Source organism: Podarcis filfolensis (assembly GCF_964270895.1).
Source record: "Podarcis filfolensis genome assembly, chromosome: 9".
NCBI classification, from domain to species: Eukaryota; Metazoa; Chordata; class Lepidosauria; order Squamata; family Lacertidae; genus Podarcis; species Podarcis filfolensis.
The window spans coordinates 62,185,412-62,203,607 of NC_139610.1; the positions used below are offsets into that span (position 1 = coordinate 62,185,412).

General features: G+C 45.5%; 1 protein-coding gene across 3 annotated transcripts in view; it reads right to left on the reverse strand.

Moving 5' to 3' along the window:
* The window catches only part of LOC310742155 (E3 ISG15--protein ligase HERC5-like), a 35,478-nt gene extending 17,521 nt beyond the window's left edge, over positions 1–17,957 (reverse strand). Inside the window, exons 1-11 of one of the 3 annotated variants that reach the window (XM_083571120.1) lie at positions 16,677–17,957; positions 13,613–13,745; positions 13,337–13,413; positions 11,469–11,690; positions 10,298–10,389; positions 8,758–8,888; positions 5,678–5,811; positions 4,880–4,953; positions 3,097–3,200; positions 1,745–1,804; positions 601–706 (exon numbers count right to left, since the gene is read on the reverse strand). In XM_083571120.1, the coding sequence (XP_083427246.1) occupies positions 601–706; positions 1,745–1,804; positions 3,097–3,200; positions 4,880–4,953; positions 5,678–5,811; positions 8,758–8,888; positions 10,298–10,389; positions 11,469–11,690; positions 13,337–13,413; positions 13,613–13,745; positions 16,677–16,935 (1,392 nt within the window). In that variant the 5' untranslated portion in view covers positions 16,936–17,957. Of the gene's footprint in view, positions 1–600; positions 707–1,744; positions 1,805–3,096; positions 3,201–4,879; positions 4,957–5,677; positions 5,812–8,757; positions 8,889–10,297; positions 10,390–11,468; positions 11,691–13,336; positions 13,414–13,612; positions 13,746–16,676 lie in introns of all 3 variants that reach the window. The other 2 variants (XM_083571121.1, XM_083571119.1) reach the window with 2 other exon arrangements.
* Positions 17,958–18,196: the final 239 nt, after the last annotated feature.

The window sequence follows — 18,196 nt, forward strand, 5'->3', positions numbered from 1 at the left end:
GCCTGAAAGATGACATTCTTCACCAAAGGGATTTCAAAGGGAGACCCAGAACCCATCAAGAAGTTCAATTCTATTAGTTTAGGGTTGGATTGAGACAATGGTTTCTTGTCCCAATGCAGGTGTATTAACACAGCAAAGCTAGGATGAGTCTGCTGGCTGCTGTGAATTATCACTGTGTGTACCTTCTATAAATGTAAGCTTACACAAAATTGTTGGAGAGAGTACTTTTTGTATTTAATGGATATTTGGCCTCAGCTCTTACCATTATTTTTCTCCATGTTGGCTATCCCAGTCCTAGACAAGCTTCCCCAACATGGTGCCCTCAGGATGTTGCCAGGCTGCAATTCCCATCATCCCAGACCACTGGCCATGCTGGCTAGGCCCATATTCTAAAATATCTGGAAGCACCAGCCTGGAGAAGGCTGTCCTAGAACTAAACCAATACTATCCTACATCCTGAAATTGTGAAAACCTTGGTAATAGTGGTTTCCTTGTAACAGTCATAAGTAGGCTTGTCTGCTCTTACATTACTAATTTGGAAACTACTGCCTTTGGATAAAAATCAAGAAACACTGTTTGCCTCTGCATTCCGTATCTTACCGCTGTGAAGACTTTAGGCTTAGTAGAAATCTTCTCATGGAAAAGTAACACAGCGGACATGTCCACAGCCACAACCTCCTGAGGTGTCCTGAAATGTTTTGTTCTGCTAGAAAGAAACAGGCAGATCACAATCACAATCCCTTCCCTTGTTTGTGGAAATGTGCAAACTGCATAAACTTTCAGCTATATGTGGGTGTGAATATCTGAAAGGGGCTCTAGTTAGCTTTGTGTTTAGCACATTCTCCCTAGTTTATAAGTTTGGATGTAGGTGGCTTTAAAAGCGGATTAGACACAATTCATGGAGGAGAGGAATATTGATGGCTACTAGCTATAATTTCTATGTTCTACCTTCACTGCTGAAGGCAGTATGCCTCTGAATGCCAGTTAACCAACATGCTTAAGTCAAATTAATGCATGAAGGGGTTAATGCCATAGAGTAAGCTGTCCTACCAGGCTTAGTTAGGTCACTCCCCCTCTCCTTGGGAGGAAGGTAATCAAACCTATTGTTCCCCTTCAGTCTACCAAAGAAGCTCAGCATGTAAAGAAAGTTGAGCTGGTTGCCCGAAGCTCAGACTCCACGGCTCTCACAAGCTATTTTTCCAATTCCTATACCAATAAATTAGGAACTTTCACCAGTGTAACTAAGCTCAGTTTTCCTGCCTGTGCAACCTTTTCTGAATGCTGTATGGAAAATCACATGAATCTGACCTTTGGGGAGTTTGTAAGTACACCATTTTAAGCTTACCAAATGTGTGGTCTTTTTCTATGCTAAGGGAAGAGGGACATTTTGGAACTCACAAGAGCATCTTTTAAATGTCTAACAGCGTATATTTCCAAACTTTACTTGGCTGCATATTTTGCGATTTTTAAATCTCTGCTGGGGTTCTCTCACCAGAGTACTTGCCCCAAACATGAATCTTGGCATCCAGAAATTTTACTTTTAGACCTATTTTATTTTTCCTCGCCACCAACAGGAATCACAAGCGGGGGAAGTGCTGTTGCCCTTGGGTCCTGGTTTCAGGCCTCCCACAGGAATCTGGGTAGCCACGGTGAGAATGAAATGCTAGACTAGATGGACTACTGGCTTCATCCAGCAAGCTCTTCTTGTGTCCTTACGACTGGTCCTCAAATGACTGCCATTTACCTCTTTTCCACAAAGCTTCCGTTGATGCAAGCTGCTGAGGAGAAGATCAACTTTACATCCCTGTTTGTTGGAAAGGAAGAAAGCGATCTTTCAGACTTTGCTTTGAGAAACTGACTCGCAACAGAGGTACAACTGGACAAAAGACATCTGATTTAAGTTTTAAACTTCCTGATGAGTCCCTCTTTGCAGGACAAGGATTCACCCTCTCTCCCCCAGCTATAGTGAGGATGATGATGATGATAAAAAAAAATTTATTTATACCCCGCACTCCCTGGCCAGAGCTGGGCTCAGGGAGACTAACACCAGTAAAATTACAGTAAAAATAGAGGGGGGGGGGGAAACCAATTTAAAATACAGGTTAAAATGCAATTTAAAATGCAGCCTCATTTTAAAAGTAGCCCATAGATCAAAACCATAAGGGGAGGGAAACATAAGGGTCAGACTGAGTCCAAACCAAAGGCCAGGCGGAACAGCTCTGTCTTGCAGGCCCTACGGAAAGATGTCAAGTCCCGCAGGGCCCTAGTCTCTTGTGACAGAGTGTTCCACCAAGTCGGGGCCAATAATGAAAAGGCCCTGGCCCTAGTAAAGACCAATCTAACCACCTTGCGACCTGGGACCTCCAAAATGTTGCGACCTTAAGGTCCTCTGTGGGGCATACCAGAAGAGGTGGTCCCGTAGGTACATGGGTCCTAGGCTGCATAGGGCTTTAAAGGTCAAAACCAGCACCTTAAACCTGACCCTGTACTCCACCGGGAGCCAGTGCAGTTGCTAAAGCACTGGATGAATGTGATCCCGCAGCAAGGACCCCGTAAGGAGCCTCACCACGGCATTCTGCACCCGCTGGAGTTTCTGGGTCAACTTCAAGGGCAGCCCCGCGTAGAGCGAGTTACAATAATCAAGCCTGAAATACAATGCTGAAATTTTCAAAATGGTGGGAGAGGCACCACAACAGCATGAACATGCAGGGAGATTATTTGACAACTGTTACACCACACTTCCCAGGGCATTTCCCATCACTTTCTTTACTGCCAAAGGTCTGTTTGCTTTTTGAGAAAATGGGTTTGTTGTGCAGGAGCGCTGAGTCCACTTTCATTGTGATCAAAGCCCACCCACAAAACAGCAACTGTCTGGAAGCTGCCCCGAAAGACTACATCCTTCACCCCAGTGCATTGTGCAATGATGATATAGTGCATAAAACCTGCCTTTTAAATTGGGATTTCTAAGGCTAACCCCACAAAGTTTAAAATGAGACCGAGGCACACTTCGAACGAATCTTTTAAAAGTTAACGATGGCTAGATTCCTGCACTTGCTGCATAGTGGGGTGTGTGTGTGTGTGTGTGTATTTACTTACTGTTTCATAGTCTGCCAGCAATTGGGATCTGAATTAGAAACCCACTTATCTGTCTTTTCCTCCTCCACTCTGGCAATTGTTCGGTTTAAATTTGCGTATGACTTCTGTGCGAAATAAGACAAAAAAACATGAAATTCTCTCAGAAGCCTAGTAAGAGGTCTTCTCTGGTGATCTGCCATTGGGCCAGAGTCCCACAGGAAATAGTGGCTGGGTGAACGTGTGACAGTCTGTGTCTCTCCCTGCATGTAGGCGATGCAACCGGGATAATGTAAAAATCATGGCTTTCTAACAAAGTGAAAAGCTAGCATTTAAACTGCACTGTAGAAAGTTAGGGCAGTTGTCCTCCTTTGAGGAAGGACAGTAACTCAGTGACAGAGCAAGTTCTTGTTTCGTTTTTTGTATGCAAAAGGTTCCTGGTTCAATCCCTAGTGACTCCTGGTAAGACTGGAAAAGGTTATTGCCTGATCGACTGTCAGTGGCTCTGTCTGTCGACAATGCGGAGTTAGATGGAACAACAGCCTGGCTTTGTAGAAAGGAGCTTCCTACATTCCCTCATACTGGGTGTACTATGGTATATTCAGTAGCTGGGAAAATGCGATTGTTGCTTCAGATGGAAAATGTGATTCTTCCCTCCGATACTGCATTTGCAGAATTTTTGTATATGGAATGTGGTTGGATCAATGCCAAAGACATTCTTGGGTAATGGATGCTGCCAACTGTGTGATCAGGGACAAGCAACGCAACTTTAGCTCCTCTCCACGCTCACATCTGTGTGTGAGAAGTTTATTTCTGTGCCTGAGTGTTCCCCCACCGTCTCACATCAACTGTAAAGCAGTAAGTTAGTCTTTAACAACAACAACAACAACGTTATAGAACCATTGACTGTACAGAATACATTATTATTGCTATTATAATATTATATATATATATGAATGAATATTATGTTATATTGGGATGTGGGTGGCGCTGTGGGTTAAACCACAGAGCCTAGGACTTGCCGATCAGAAGGTTGGCAGTTCGAATCCCCATGACAGGGTGAGCTCCCATTGCTCAGTCCCTGCTCCTGCCAACCTAGCAGTTCAAAAGCACACCAGTGCAAGTAGATAAATAGGTACCACTCCGGCGGGAAGATAAACGCCATTTCCGTGCACTGCTCTGGTTCGCCAGAAGCGGCTTAGTCATGCTGGCCACATGACCTGGAAGCTGTACGCTGGCTCCCTCGGCCAATAAAGCGAAATGAGCGTGCAACCCCAGAGTTGTCCGCGACTGGACCTAACTGTCAAGGGTCCCTTTATCTTTTATTGCTATTATTAAAATAGGGGCTGTCATATGAAGGACAAGACGTGGTGAGACAGAAGTTTGCCAGTTGTCTGGATAACCAATAAGATGTTTTGGAACCCTGGATACAACTCTGGGTCCAGATGCGAACAGCTGGCAAAGCAGCGTTTCCTACAGAGCCCGGAGTCTTGGACAAATGTTCCCCTTTTCTAATGGCAAGGCTGGCACTGGATGGGATCAAAGCAGAGGAGAGAAACATGCAGCTCTTCAGATGTTGTTGGACCACAACTCCCATCATTCCCTGGTCCCGTGCTGAATGGGACTAATGGGAGTTGAGGCCCAACAACAACTGCAGACCCAAAGCTTCCCCATCCCTAGATTAAAGGATGGTTTGTATTTTTCTGGTAACTACACACAAGCAACCACAACCATAATTCTGGCATTTGCAATTACGCACAACATTCTTTTCTTTTTTCGGAGGGGAGATCCTCAAATTTTTGCTTACCTTTTCCTTTAAAAGAAGTACAATACTTTGGTTCTCTCCAGCGATGATTTTAACCAGCTCCTCTGACATGTCCCCTACTGTGACAGATCATAAAGAAGCCATCCATTCAAGTAACCATCCATTATTGTTAAGAACTCTTCCATCTGCAACTTGGTATATAGAAGTTTGGCTAGGAAATCTAGCATAGCTAAGTACAGTGAGGAGAGACCTCACACTGTGTCATCTCAATTTAGTTATATAAACCATGAACCACCATAAACAGCTATTTATAACACATTTTGACAGAAAGGAAAAGCTTGCCCATTAAAACTGACCATTATAGATGCAAGTCAAAGAGATGGAGGAGCATCTAGGTGGCTGTTTATTGTGGGATCAGTGCTCTGTATGCATGCAAGTTTCTTGCAGTATCCGTACAACATCATGGGCATATAGTTAACCACTAGGGACTCAGCCATACAGCTGCAAATAAAACGTTTTAAATGTGTTGTAAAGTGCAGTATACAAATGTAACACTAGATGGCGACAGTGAGCTATGGCAAGGTAAACTGTGTTTCCATGCACTGCTCTGGTTCGCCAGAAGCAGCTTAGTCATGCTGGCCACATGACCTGGAAGCTGTACGCCGGCTCCCTTGGCCAATAAAGCGAGATGAGCGCCGCAACCCCAGAGTCGGCCACGACTGGACCTAATGATCAGGGGTTCCTTTGCCTTTACCTTACAGATGGTTCTTAAATTTGGAATTTCCTTAATTTGCACAAGGACACAAAGTTCTGCTTATGGAAACAATAAGCGTGATTTACCCTTGTTGAATTCTCTGCCAATAGGAAGAGGTATCAGTCGGTCACATTCCGCCCCCTGTCCAAGCTGCCCTTCTGCTCCAGATCCAAATGAGTAGATTTCCCCCAGGTCCGCGATGTAGACAAGAGTATGCCACCTGTTCACAGAATTAAAGTCGATTAGGTGCAGAAGTGCCACTGACTCAACCTGAACCCAGCGATTGCTTTTAATTTTCCCACTACCTTTGCTTTGGGGCAGTCATTTTAGATTGGTAGCAATTCCTGATTGGGGGCCAAGCCCTGAATACTGCCTCCAAACTTGGGGCTGAGTTTCCTCCACCCTGAATTAATGGCTCATGTTCCTCCACCACTCCTCAATAACCACCCAGCTATTTCAAAAACCCCACAGAGGTATCTTGTTTTTAAAATTTGCCAAACCCAAATTGGCATCTGTAAGGGTGAGCTCTGCAGTTTGGGTGAGCCTTTGAGGTAGCTCTGCCTCTCTTTCAAATCAGAACCAGTGAAGGCGGTGAAGGTCCTGTGTGAGTGCCTGGAGGCGGTTGGAGGATGGATGGCGGCTAACAGATTGAGGTTGAATCCTGACAAGACAGAAGTACTGTTTTTGGGGGACAGGGGGCGGGCTGGTGTGGAGGACTCCCTGGTCCTGAATGGGGTAACTGTGCCCCTGAAGGACCAGGTGCGCAGCCTGGGAGTCATTTTGGACTCACAGCTGTCCATGGAGGCGCAGGTCAATTCTGTGTCCAGGGCAGCTGTTTATCAGCTCCATCTGGTACGCAGGCTAAGACCCTACCTGCCTGCAGACTGTCTCGCCAGAGTGGTGCATGCTCTACTTATCTCCCACTTGGACTACTGCAATGCGCTCTATGTGGGGCTACCTTTGAATGTGACCCGGAAACTACAACTAATCCAGAATGCGGCAGTTAGACTGGTGACTGGGAGTGGCCGCCGGGACCACATAACACCAGTCTTGAAAGACCTACATTGGCTCCCAGTACGTATCTGAGCACAATTCAAAGTGTTGGTGCTGACCTTTAAAGCCCTAAACGGCCTCGGTCCAGTATATCTGAAGGAGCGTCTCCACCCCCATCGTTCTACCCAGACACTGAGGTCCAGCACCGAGGGCCTTCTGGCGGTTCCCTCGCTGCGAGAAGCCAAGTTACAGGGAACCAGGCAGAGGGCCTTCTCGGTAGTGGCACCCGCCCTGTGGAACACCCTCCCATCAGATGTCAAAGAGAAAAATAACTACCAGACTTTTAGAAGACATCTGAAGGCAGCCCTGTTTAGGGAAGCTTTTAATGTTTGATGCATTACTGTATTTTAATATTTTGTTGGAAGCTGCCCAGAGTGGCTGGGGAAGCCCAGCCAGATGGGTGGGGCATAAATAAATTATTATTATTATCATCATTATCATTTATTATTATTATTATGATACTGATTAAGGGTGAAGTCAAGCAAGCTGAAGGCCAGTGGTGTGGTGGTACAGAGAGAAACTCTGACCTCAGCAACATGTTTCCCAGACCAGGGCTGGATTTAGGTTTGATGAGCCCCTAAGCTACTGAAGGTAATGGGGCCCTTTATATGTCCAGCTGTCCCTTGTTAACAACAAATTGTTGCTGTTTTTTTTGTTTTGAATATATGCTATATGCTAATTTTTGGACCTAACAGGTATCTAAAGCCATTTGCACATAACAAAATACGTATTTTATCAACGTAATGGTTGAACTGAAATACAATTAAGAAGAAGAATATTAATAGTGAAAGTAAAATATTTACTATAATTATAATATTTATCTATAGTATTATAGTAGCAAGTGGAGGTAACAGGGAACTGTACTAGTAAGTAATAATATAGGCCTACTAAATAATAAAGATGATTTCCCCCCCTAAAGTAATATTATAAAGAGATCAAAATAAATAAATTATGTATTACATGAAATCAAGCAGTAGGCATAAGACTCATACCCTTAGTCTATGCTTCCTGATCCTCAGTCTACAAGCACTCTTTAATATTAGATAACAGGTACAACAGCTTGACCTACATTCAACTGGGCTACACTGCAGTCTGCAGCTGCATGCTTCATGTTGCCATGCAACCAGTCCATGCAGAATGAAGGCACCCTATATAGAGAAATGAGCAAACCAGTGATATTTTAGGGAGCAGGCTAGGAGGCAGGGCCCATTACTTACATCATAGGAGCCTACACAACACAAAACACTGTTGCTGTTTATCTCATATTTTGGAAAATGTACATCCAGGGTTTTTTCCCTTTCATTTTTTGGGGGGGCCTCCAAGAGACTGGGGCCCTAAGCTATAGCTTGTTTTGCTTATACGTAAATCCGGCACTGACCCAGACTAGGGCTGTGTGGACACTCCTGTTTCCTCTGCATCCAATGTGCTCCCACCACTGGTTTGAGAAGTGATATACATATGATGTTCGCCACAATTCATATCTACTCTTTAGGTAGTTTTTAAAAAATGAAATACTGTGTTTTGATGCATTTCTAACCCAAACTACCTTCAGTCTGAATTGAGAAAAATAACGTCCTAGCTGCATTTTAAGCCAGTGACATATGCACAGCCTGACAGATTTATATCAGTCAGTGGCATCAGATAGGCTCTCTGGTGCCACCTGATTTCCTAGGCCAGAAGGATTATAGGCTGTTTTGTGAATACCCCACCTGGAATTGCCCAGAATTTATTCCTCTGGTTGTGGACCCAGTACGCAGGGAATCGGTGCTTGTAGATCCCTAGGGATCCTGGGGTGTGCCTTTTTAGAAACTGGCATACTTGTCATTCATATTATTTATCATTACGTTTATATCCTATGTTTCCAGAAAGGAGCTCAAAGGTGGCATACATAGTTCTCTGTGCCTCCCTTTTTCTCCCTCTTCATCACAACAACCCTGAGAGGTAGGTTGGGCTGAAAGAAGGTGGTTGGCCTGGGTTCACCCAGTGATCTTCATGATGGACTAGGAATTCGAACTCAGGTCTTCCGGGTCCGACACTCTACGAAATTGGAAGGCAGAGAGGCCTTTGCCTGACCGCAGCTGATAGAACATTATCTCCATAAAACGTGCCATACCTTCCACAGGCCACCTGAGACACCCGAGCACCAAACAGCTCAGCTACAAGTCGTGGTAGCAGCTCGTTGCGCCTAGAGTTGTGGCCAAGCTGTCCACAGCTGCCATCTCCAAAGGTGCAGACTAATCCATCCTTGGTGGGAGAGAGAGAGAGAGAGAGAGAGAGAGAGAGAGAGAGGGGAGAGATGCATCAGCATAAACATATCTTGTTTACAAAGCTGGGGATAAGAAAGTTTTGTATGAAGGTGGGCAAGGCAGTTGGATAATGAAGAAGAAGAGTTTGGATTTGATATCCCGCTTTACCACTACCCTGGGACGCGGGTGGCGCTGTGGGTTAAACCACAGAGCCTAGGACTTGCCGATCAGAAGGTCGGCGGTTCGAATCCCCGCAACAGGGTGAGCTCCCATTGCTCGGTCCCTGCTCCTGCCAACATAGCAGTTCAAAAGCACGTCAAAGTGCAAGTAGATAAACAGGTACCACTCCAGCGGGAAGGTAAACGGCATTTCCGTGCGCTGCTCTGGTTCGCCAGAAGTGGCTTAGTCATGCTGGCCACATGACTATAGCTGTACGCCGGCTCCCTCGGCCAATAAAGCGAGATGAGCGCCGCAACCCCGGAGTCGGTCACAACTGGACCTAATGGTCAGGAGTCCCTTTACCCTTTACTTATCACTACCCGAAGGAGTCTCAAAGCGGCTAACATTCTCCTTTCCCTTCCTCCCCCACAACAAACACTCTGTGAGGTGAGTGAGGCTGAGAGACTTCAAAGAAGTGTGACTAGCCCAAGGTCACCCAGCAGCTGCATGTGGAGGAGTGGGGACGCAAACACAGTTCACCAGATTACGAGTCTACCGCTCTTAACCACTACACCACTCCTGGTGTAGTCCAGTTGCTGTGTTAGCAGCACTAGGGCACAAGTCTGGGCAATGTCTATGGAGGTTCTGGGCTGCCCAGATGACAGGTTGATGTGGTCCAAAGGAAAGCACAGCAATATGTTTGGCACTAGCTTGGCTGCAGGAGTTGCCACAAGGAGATGTGCAAGGCACCATCCAACTATCTTAGGGACTCCAATCCAGATTTGTGTAAGGTTTATTCCTTAGCCCTTTCTTCTCCCAAAGATGTGCCACAAACATCATCTTTTTTTTTGTTTTTTATTTTGTAAGGTAACCTCTCCGAGATGAATCAGAGAGCGAGTGTAAAGGAGATAGCAAAACTAAACTGAGGTCCAGCTCCGAGGGCCTTCTGGAGGTTCCCTCGCTGCGAGAAGCCAAGTTACAGGGGACCAGGCAGAGGGCCTTCTTGGTATTGGCGCCCGCCCTGTGGAACGCCCTCCCACCAGATGTCAAAGAGAAAAATAACTACCAAACTTTTAGAAGACATCTGAAGGCAGCCCTGCTTAGGGAAGCTTTTAATGTTTAATAGGTTATTGTATTTTAGTGTTTTGTTGGACGCCGTAGGGGGACCCAGCCAGATGGGCGGGGTATAAATAATAAATTATTATTATATTATTATTATTAAATTAAAACAACCGCAACTAGGCAAACCTTCGAGAGAACGGCGGTATGCTCCCCGCCACACGAAACAAACACTGTCTTCTCGTGCTCTAAGGCCTTCACGATTGTAGGGGAGCATCTGTCTGAAATAGGAACGAAAAGTGAAATGGAACCAGTTTGAGAGGGCATAAAGAGATCCTTTCAAAGAGGGCTGGAGAACCTCAGGTTCCCTCAGGCCTCTCTTGTCCAGCCTTTGGGATGTTCCTCAGACCACACCTGCTTCTCTTCAGGCCACCCCTTCGCTCAAGTCTGGTAGCTTGGGCTCTACTCCCTCAGATGCTTTTGCTTAGTGGGAATGTGGCCTTGGACTGTGATAATGCAGTCTGAGTGAATGTGGGATGGAACGGTCTGTGTGGGTCTGTGTGTAGAAACCTCTTGACTTTTGCATGCATGGAATGTGGCCGACTGCACAAATGTTAAGTCCTGTACATTGCTCCACCCACCTACCACTGGCAAGCGGCCCCCAGGAGGTTCCCAAAATGAAATGTGGCCCTTGAGCTGAAAAAACTCCCCTCCCTGCTTTTAGAGAAAAATGTTCCATTACTTTGTATTCATAAAGATGTTTTTAAACATTGCAAGCTGTCTTGGGAGAAAAGTGAGATACGAATGCATTAAACAAATAAATAGCTATATGCATATACAGTCGTACCTTGGTTTTCAAACAGCTTAGCTCTTGAATGTTTTCGCCCCCAAACGCCGCAAACCTGGAAGTGACTGTTCCGGTTTGCAAACTATTTTTTTAGCCGAACATCCATGGAGCTTCTTGCAGCTAATCAGACAACAAAGAGGGAGCCAGTCGAGCTGCTCGGAGGAGAGAATTCCACAATCTGGGAGCAGCCACAGTGAAGTCTCCTTCTTGTGTCACCACCAATTGGGCTTCTGATGTTGATGGGACCGGGAGAAGGGGCTCATCCAAAGATCTTAACATCCAGGTAGGTTTGTAGCAGTGTTTCTCAAACTTGGGTCCCCAGCTGTTGTTGGACTACAACTCCCATTATCCCTGACCACTGGGATGATGGGAATTGTAGTCCAACAACAGCTGGGGAGCCCAAGTTTGAGAAACACTGGTAGGGTCTTCCAGGTACCTGGGCCCTAGCCATATAGGCCCAGCATTTCATAAATATTCCTCAGATTCCACCACATGGATAGCACTTTTCCTTACCTTCTGTGTCTCCAAGGCCCAGCTGTCCAAAAGCATTCTTTCCCCAAGAATAGACAGTTCCAAACACAGAGAGGGCCACGCTGTGAGCAGATCCAGCTGCAATCTTGGCCAAAGGGATGCCTTTGAGCTCCCACACAAGTCGTGGTTCCTTAACAGCATTGATCTCCCTTCTCGCTGCAACCTGGCCGTAGTCGTTCTGACCCCAGGCAAAGAGCTCTCCTCCTTAACCCAACATACAAAAGGAAGTACAACAGATGTATTAGCCGTTATATACATAATGGGACAATTGGGGCGGGGAGGTGGAGGAGCACCATTTGTCAGGCTCAAAGGGGCATCAATTTTTTGGCATTCAGTAAGCTTTGCAATGTTCTTGTATGAGCACCAGGGCAAAACACTCTCACCTTAGAGTTGCATAGTAATGCATTTGCGCAGAATGAGACTGGAAAAATCATTAATCATTTGACACACACTCACTCTTTGGTTTTTTGGGTCATCATTTTCAGTTTTTACTATAGCTAGGGCCTCAAAATCTAGAAGTGGTCTGAGCCACTCTAGATCTCTGAGATGGCATATACAGAGCTTTTTTTTCTTCTAAAAAAACATATAGGGGTACTCTCATTTTCCCACTCGTATTGAAATACTGCCCCTTAATGAGGCCAAACTTAGATTCACAAAATGTTTAGGGGTATGCATACCCCTGCGCCCCCCCCCCCGGAAAAAAACACTGGGCATATATACACCCACTAAACCCTACCTAGTGACTAAGGTCCACACCAGTTGATCTCAGGGTCAAATTGCACATCATTTTAGTTATGGATCTATGCCTTTAAATGCTGGGTGGCGGCAGCAGGGAGAATTCACGCAAATTGTCAGTATGGACCCCAGGATGGGAGAGTTTCACCTGGCTTTAACCCTTTAACATACCCACCCTCTGTGGTCCTGATCCAGATCGGGGGCTCTGTACCTGCAATTTGTGTGGGGTAGGGAAACCATGGCTTTTCTCCCCCCCACAGCCAGAACTCAGTTCCAGCACCTCTCAGGTGGGTGCCATTATAAGAGAATGTTGGAGATGTTCATGGTGAGTTCCAGCACCTCTTTTTCTAGAAAAATAAAACTGGGGGGGGGGGTTCCCTATGGAAATTTTAGGGGCCGGGCCCTCAATCCAAATCAGAAGAAGCCTAGGAGGGAGAGGGACAATGGGTTAATGACCCACTGACTTTACACTTTCTTACCAATCCGAATAGGACCCCTGCACTTATATGTGCTAATGTAATATCTGGTTTGGCCCTGGGTATGGGGCAGAGAGGAACAGAGGAACAGCTAGTTGCTAGGGGGAGATACAAGCCCACCCACTTGCCCCCTCCTATGTCTATCTCACCCCTTCCTCCAAGGAGCTCTGGGAAATATGTTTCCCCCCCCCCCTGAGGTAGGTGAAACTGAGAGGTCACGATGTGCCCCCACTACACAGAATTTTATTGAAACTGTGTACCATTCAGAATGCAGCTCACAAAGAATAGTTGGGATTAATGATTTCCCACATCAAAATCTCCAGCAGCCCTTTGGCCTGATCAGGGTATGATTTGTTGATGTCTGGGCTCCTGGAACACAAGAACAGCCTGCAGGATCAGGCCCATCTGGTCCAGCATCCTGTTCTCACAGTGGCCAACCAGATGCCTGTGCTTCCTGCGCTTGCAACTGATTTTCGTCTTTAGCCACATCCCTCGTCTGTTTCAAGGATTTAATTTCTTTTAGCTGATGGCTTTGCAAAAGTTGATGTGAGCTACCTGGGGTACGTCAGCTGGAACGGAAAGGCAGGGTATATATGTTCAAAAAAACCCCAAGGAAGCTGTGTGAGAATTGTTCAGTACCTTTTGATAATGCCAGGGAATGATGGTCGCCACATGCGATTTGGATGATGCGTTTGTCTCCCAATTCTTTCAATAACCTGTTTTCAAAAAGCAAGTAGAAACAGTGCCAATCAAATAATGACATTTCTCATGTATAATCCAAGCAAGTTTTTCAGGTGTAAACATGCATTATTGAGATGTGTGGATCACAAAGGAATTATTATTATTTTTCAATATAATTCTGCTGCTTTCAAAAAAACCAACAACACTCCAGTCAGTCAAGATCAGGTTTCCTACCTGGGCTTTGAATGAACACCTCTGGATACAATACTGTGCTCAGAAAGTTTTCCTTCTGATGAGAGAATGAGCAGGTGAGATGCTTCACCATCTAGCAAATCCACCTTGGCCCCCTTGCTTAACTTGATACGCTCTGGAAGATTGAACAAGATAAAGACGGAAATGGTTTTAAGCATAAGTGTGGTGTAGTGGTTAAGAGCGGTAGTCTCGTAATCTGGGGAACCGGGTTCGCATCTCCGCTCCTCCACATGCAGCTGCTGGGTGACCTTGGGCCAGTCACGCTTCTCTGAAGTCTCTCAGCCTCACTCACTTCACAGAGTGTTTGTTGTGGGGGAGGAAGGGAAAGGAGAATGTTAGCCGCTTTGAGACTCCTTAAAGGGAGTGAAAGGCGGGATATCAAATCCAAACTCTTCTTCTTCTTAAAGGAGTGCTAGTGGTGGCTGGTGTTCAGCAGGACTGACAATGTGGAAACGTAAGAACATAAGAAGAGCAAATGGCCTGTCCAGCATCCTTTTCTCACAGTGACCTCCCAGATGCCTGTGGGAAACCCTCAAGTAGAACACTCCTCCCTTCCTGCAGTTTCCAGGAACATGATATTCAGAAGAAGTACTGCCTCCAATTGTGGAGTCAGAGTATAGCCATCCTGGCTAGTAGCCATGGGCAGCTTTTGTTAGAATTCCTGCTCCGTGTTTGCAGTCATGGGATTGTTGTCTGTTACATGATGGTATATATTTTGACTCCACAAAGTGGGAAGTGACGGATGTTTGTGTTACTGCGTTCCGTGAAGTGGGACTATTGTCCTTTGTTCTTTTTCTCTTTGCTGTTTGATGCTAGAGAGAGATGGAGCCATGTTGCAGTGCTCCGTGTGTGTCTATATGTAAATAAAGTAGATTAGCCAAAATGCTAAGTTGCTGAGGTCTGTCACGCAAGCTGCGAACACTCTGCGGATCCCTAAGTGTGCCGATGTCTGTTGGCATCAGTCGCTGTGATGTTCGGGCTGAAGAAAGCTTTTGAAGCTCCCAAACAATAGACCAGGAGGGAGGGAACATGCCAGTCGGGCATGTGTCTCTGCCAGGGTCCGACTTGAGTGTCGGACAAGCTCCTGACAGCCTTGTCCCCTGTGAATTTGTCCAATCCTCTTTTAAAGCCATCCACGTGGGTGGCCATCCCTGCCTCTTGTGGCAGTGAGTTCCACAGTTGAACTGGGTGTTCATAGTCTTTGCCATCATTCCATCTTCTAACTATGCAGGGAGTGCTTGCTTAGTTCCACATGGGTAACACTAAGGCGAAGGATATGTTCACATTACCACTTGCTCCACATCCAGGAATCTCCCATTGCTATTTTTTTAATTAATTTTTTTGGAAACAGCATTCACAAGACGTCAGCCTCAATCCATATTGACCCTGCAGTTCCTTGACAAATACTGCTTGATGTCTGGTGCTTTTCCCCTCAAAACAAATGGCATAATCTATGCATTAGGTGGGGAAGTATGTACAGTATGAAGAAGTACCATTAAAAAAAATTAAAATTAAAAACTGACTAACATTGAGGTGTGGGCAGAGAAAAAGAACGAGGAGGCTGGAAACCTGAACAGAAGCACTCCATACAACAACATTATGTTGCAGCTCCCAGTACTTTTTCTCTATTGTCCATTCAGACATGAATTTGACCCTGTCTTCCAATATGGAAAATGAACTGAAAGACACCAGGATAATTGATAAGTATTAAGCCCTTATTTAAAAAACAAAAACAAAACTTAAATTTTATTTTGTTAACATTCAATACAATTAGCTTTAAACAATTTAAGCTTCCTATATTTCCATTGTGGCTGTTCTAGCTAAAGGCCTAGTCTGTCCCCCCCCCCCTCTCTCTCTCTCTCTTTCTTTCTTTCTTTCCTTCTCTTTTTGTAAAAAACAACAACCGTTATTTGCACAAGCCAGCGGATGATGACATGAGCTGGACATTTGCTGTGACTCCAGAATAGAAAGTGAAACCGGTGCTGATGTGAACCTCATATTGCAGAAGACAGGAATGAGTTGATAGGATGTTGAGGGAAAAAAAGAAACCCGAGAAGGGCTACGTACATCAGATGCCTGCAAATCACTGGAGAGTTTCCTTTCAAAAGAAACCAAGAGATGTCACATCCCTCATCATACATTTTAAACACTTTTATATCACTTTAAGGGTCATAGCTTTCCCCCATAGAATCCTGGGAACCATAGTTTGTTAACTGTGCTGGGAATTATAGCTCCAAGTGGGGGGGGTGTCTCCTATCAACTTGCAGTGGTCTTAAACTACAGTCCTCAGCATTGTTTGGGGGAAAGTTGTGGTAGAAATGTGCTTTTAAATGCATAGTGCAGAGAGCACCTTAGTGATTAGAGAGTCTGCCAGTTTATCATCTCCCCCCCCCCCCCACTTTTCAGGTCTTAAATCTCCACATAAGTCTGCGATTTCTTATTTTAAAAATCCTCAAGAAAATTCACCAGCATTTTAGTGTGAAATGGACACGCTTGTATGCAATTCCGCCTAACGCACACATTTTTAAAATGTATTTTTAATCTTTGTTGGAAGGGACGCGAGTGACGCTGTGGGTTAAACCACAGGGCCTAGGACTTGCTGATCAGAAGGTCGGCGGTTCGAATCCCTGCGACGGGGTGAGCTCCCGTTGCTCAGTCCCTGCTCTTGCCAAACTAACAGTTCAAAAGCACGTCAAGTGCAAGTAGATAAATAGGTACCGCTCCGGCGGGAAGGTAAACGGCATTTCTGTGCACTGCTCTGGTTCACCAGAAGCGGCTTAGTCATGCTGCCCACATGACCTGGAAGCTGTCTGCGGACAAACGCCGTCTCCCTCGGCCAGTAAAGCGAGATGAGCGCCGCAACCCCAGAGTCGGTCACGACTGGACCTAATGGTCAGGAGTCCCTTTACTTTTACCTAATCTTTGTTGGAAGCCACCCAGAGTGGCTGGGGAAGCCCAGTCAGATGGGTGGTGTACAAATAAATTACTATTACTATTACTATTATTATGTGAAAAGCAACTTTCCCAAATGTCATGAGCTACTTACTGAGACTCCCCTGGCATCCTCCGTCCTCTGCCCTGTCATAAACGATGACGGTCCTGTCCGTCTTCACTATAGCCAAGCAGCCTTGTTTGCAGGTGATCTGGCGGATGGTTCCAGGGTCCTCCTTGCAAAGGCTGGGATGGTAGCCGACAGCCTTTGGGAATAGCAGCAAGGCTTTGGATCGCAATGGTGAGGGATGAGGCAAGTCCGACCGGGTGCCCACCTCAGTCCTGGGCTTGCGACTTCTGGACCTCCTTGTCATCTTCTCTCCCAGTTTTCCTCACGGGCAGTCCACTCTCAGAACTAGGACCACCAGCCCTTTATTCTGGGACACAAACCATTGTTGTGTCTCTGCCGGAGAGAGAAATGTTTCTGACTTTGGCCAGAATTGAAAGATGCAAAAGGAGAACAAGCGTTCCAGGATGCCAGCAATCTGGATGGATGGCTGATGCTCCTCTCTGAGTTGTCACCCGAGTTCTGCTCTAAGGAATGCCAAAGAGTGAGACTTCTTGGGGGAAGGAGCCAAAAAAAGAGAGAGCTGTTTCTCTCTAGTTTCTGTTTACTCATTTGCTTTCGAAACAGAGTAGGAGGCGGGTCTTCCTAGGAAACAGAAACCGTCGCTGCTGCTGCTGCTGCTGCTGCTGACAGTGAGAAAGATTCTCTCTCTGCAAATCCCAGAAGTGAAGCCCTGTTAACGTGTCGCAACAGAACAAGCAAGAGTCTGGTGTCACCAGCTTAAAGACTAGGCACATTTATTAAGGCAAAAACTTTGTGGACAACAGTTCACCCAGTCAGATGTATCTATGGATTGCAGTTCACAAAAGCTTATGTCGTATAATGAATGTGTAAAGGCTGTGCCAACAGGCTCTTGCTGCTCTCTTTTCAAAAGCATGCCATAAGAAAAATGAACATTGCTTGCTGTGCCATTGTCACTGAGGTTATGCCTTGCCCTTTTAAGAAATATATGCCCTGTTTCAATACAGCTGAACTTCAAAGGGAGACAACAACAGTTTGATTTATTAAGAGGTTCAGTGCTGTCACCTTGTCAATCGAACAGGGACAAAGGTTGTTATAAATTCATGCCATGCGTGTTAATCAGGTCAACTTATGCCAGGTTGTCTGTGTTATCAACAAAAATCAGTTTTGTGAATGACCACTGCCAGTTCCTAATTATCTGTCTCTATACTTTTTTAATTTCTCTCTGACCTCATTGTTTACATTCTCTCTACCCACTTTCAATCATTTGTATATGGCAACTCAAGGTTCATGCATCTGAGAAGGGGACCGCTGTTCATAAATACTCTTTTTGACACAGACATGTAGAATGTTGACATGAACTTTGGTTTTTTTTATCGTTGATTTTAATTATTTATAATGCTTTAGGTGGCTGTTTTTAAGCGTTTTCTGATCATTTGTTTCATTCTTTCTGTAAACTGATTTGAGGTTTCATGACAACCAAGCAGTATACAACTCTCATGAAATAAATAAATGGGTATGTTCTCCCCTCCACTGTCAGAGGCAAG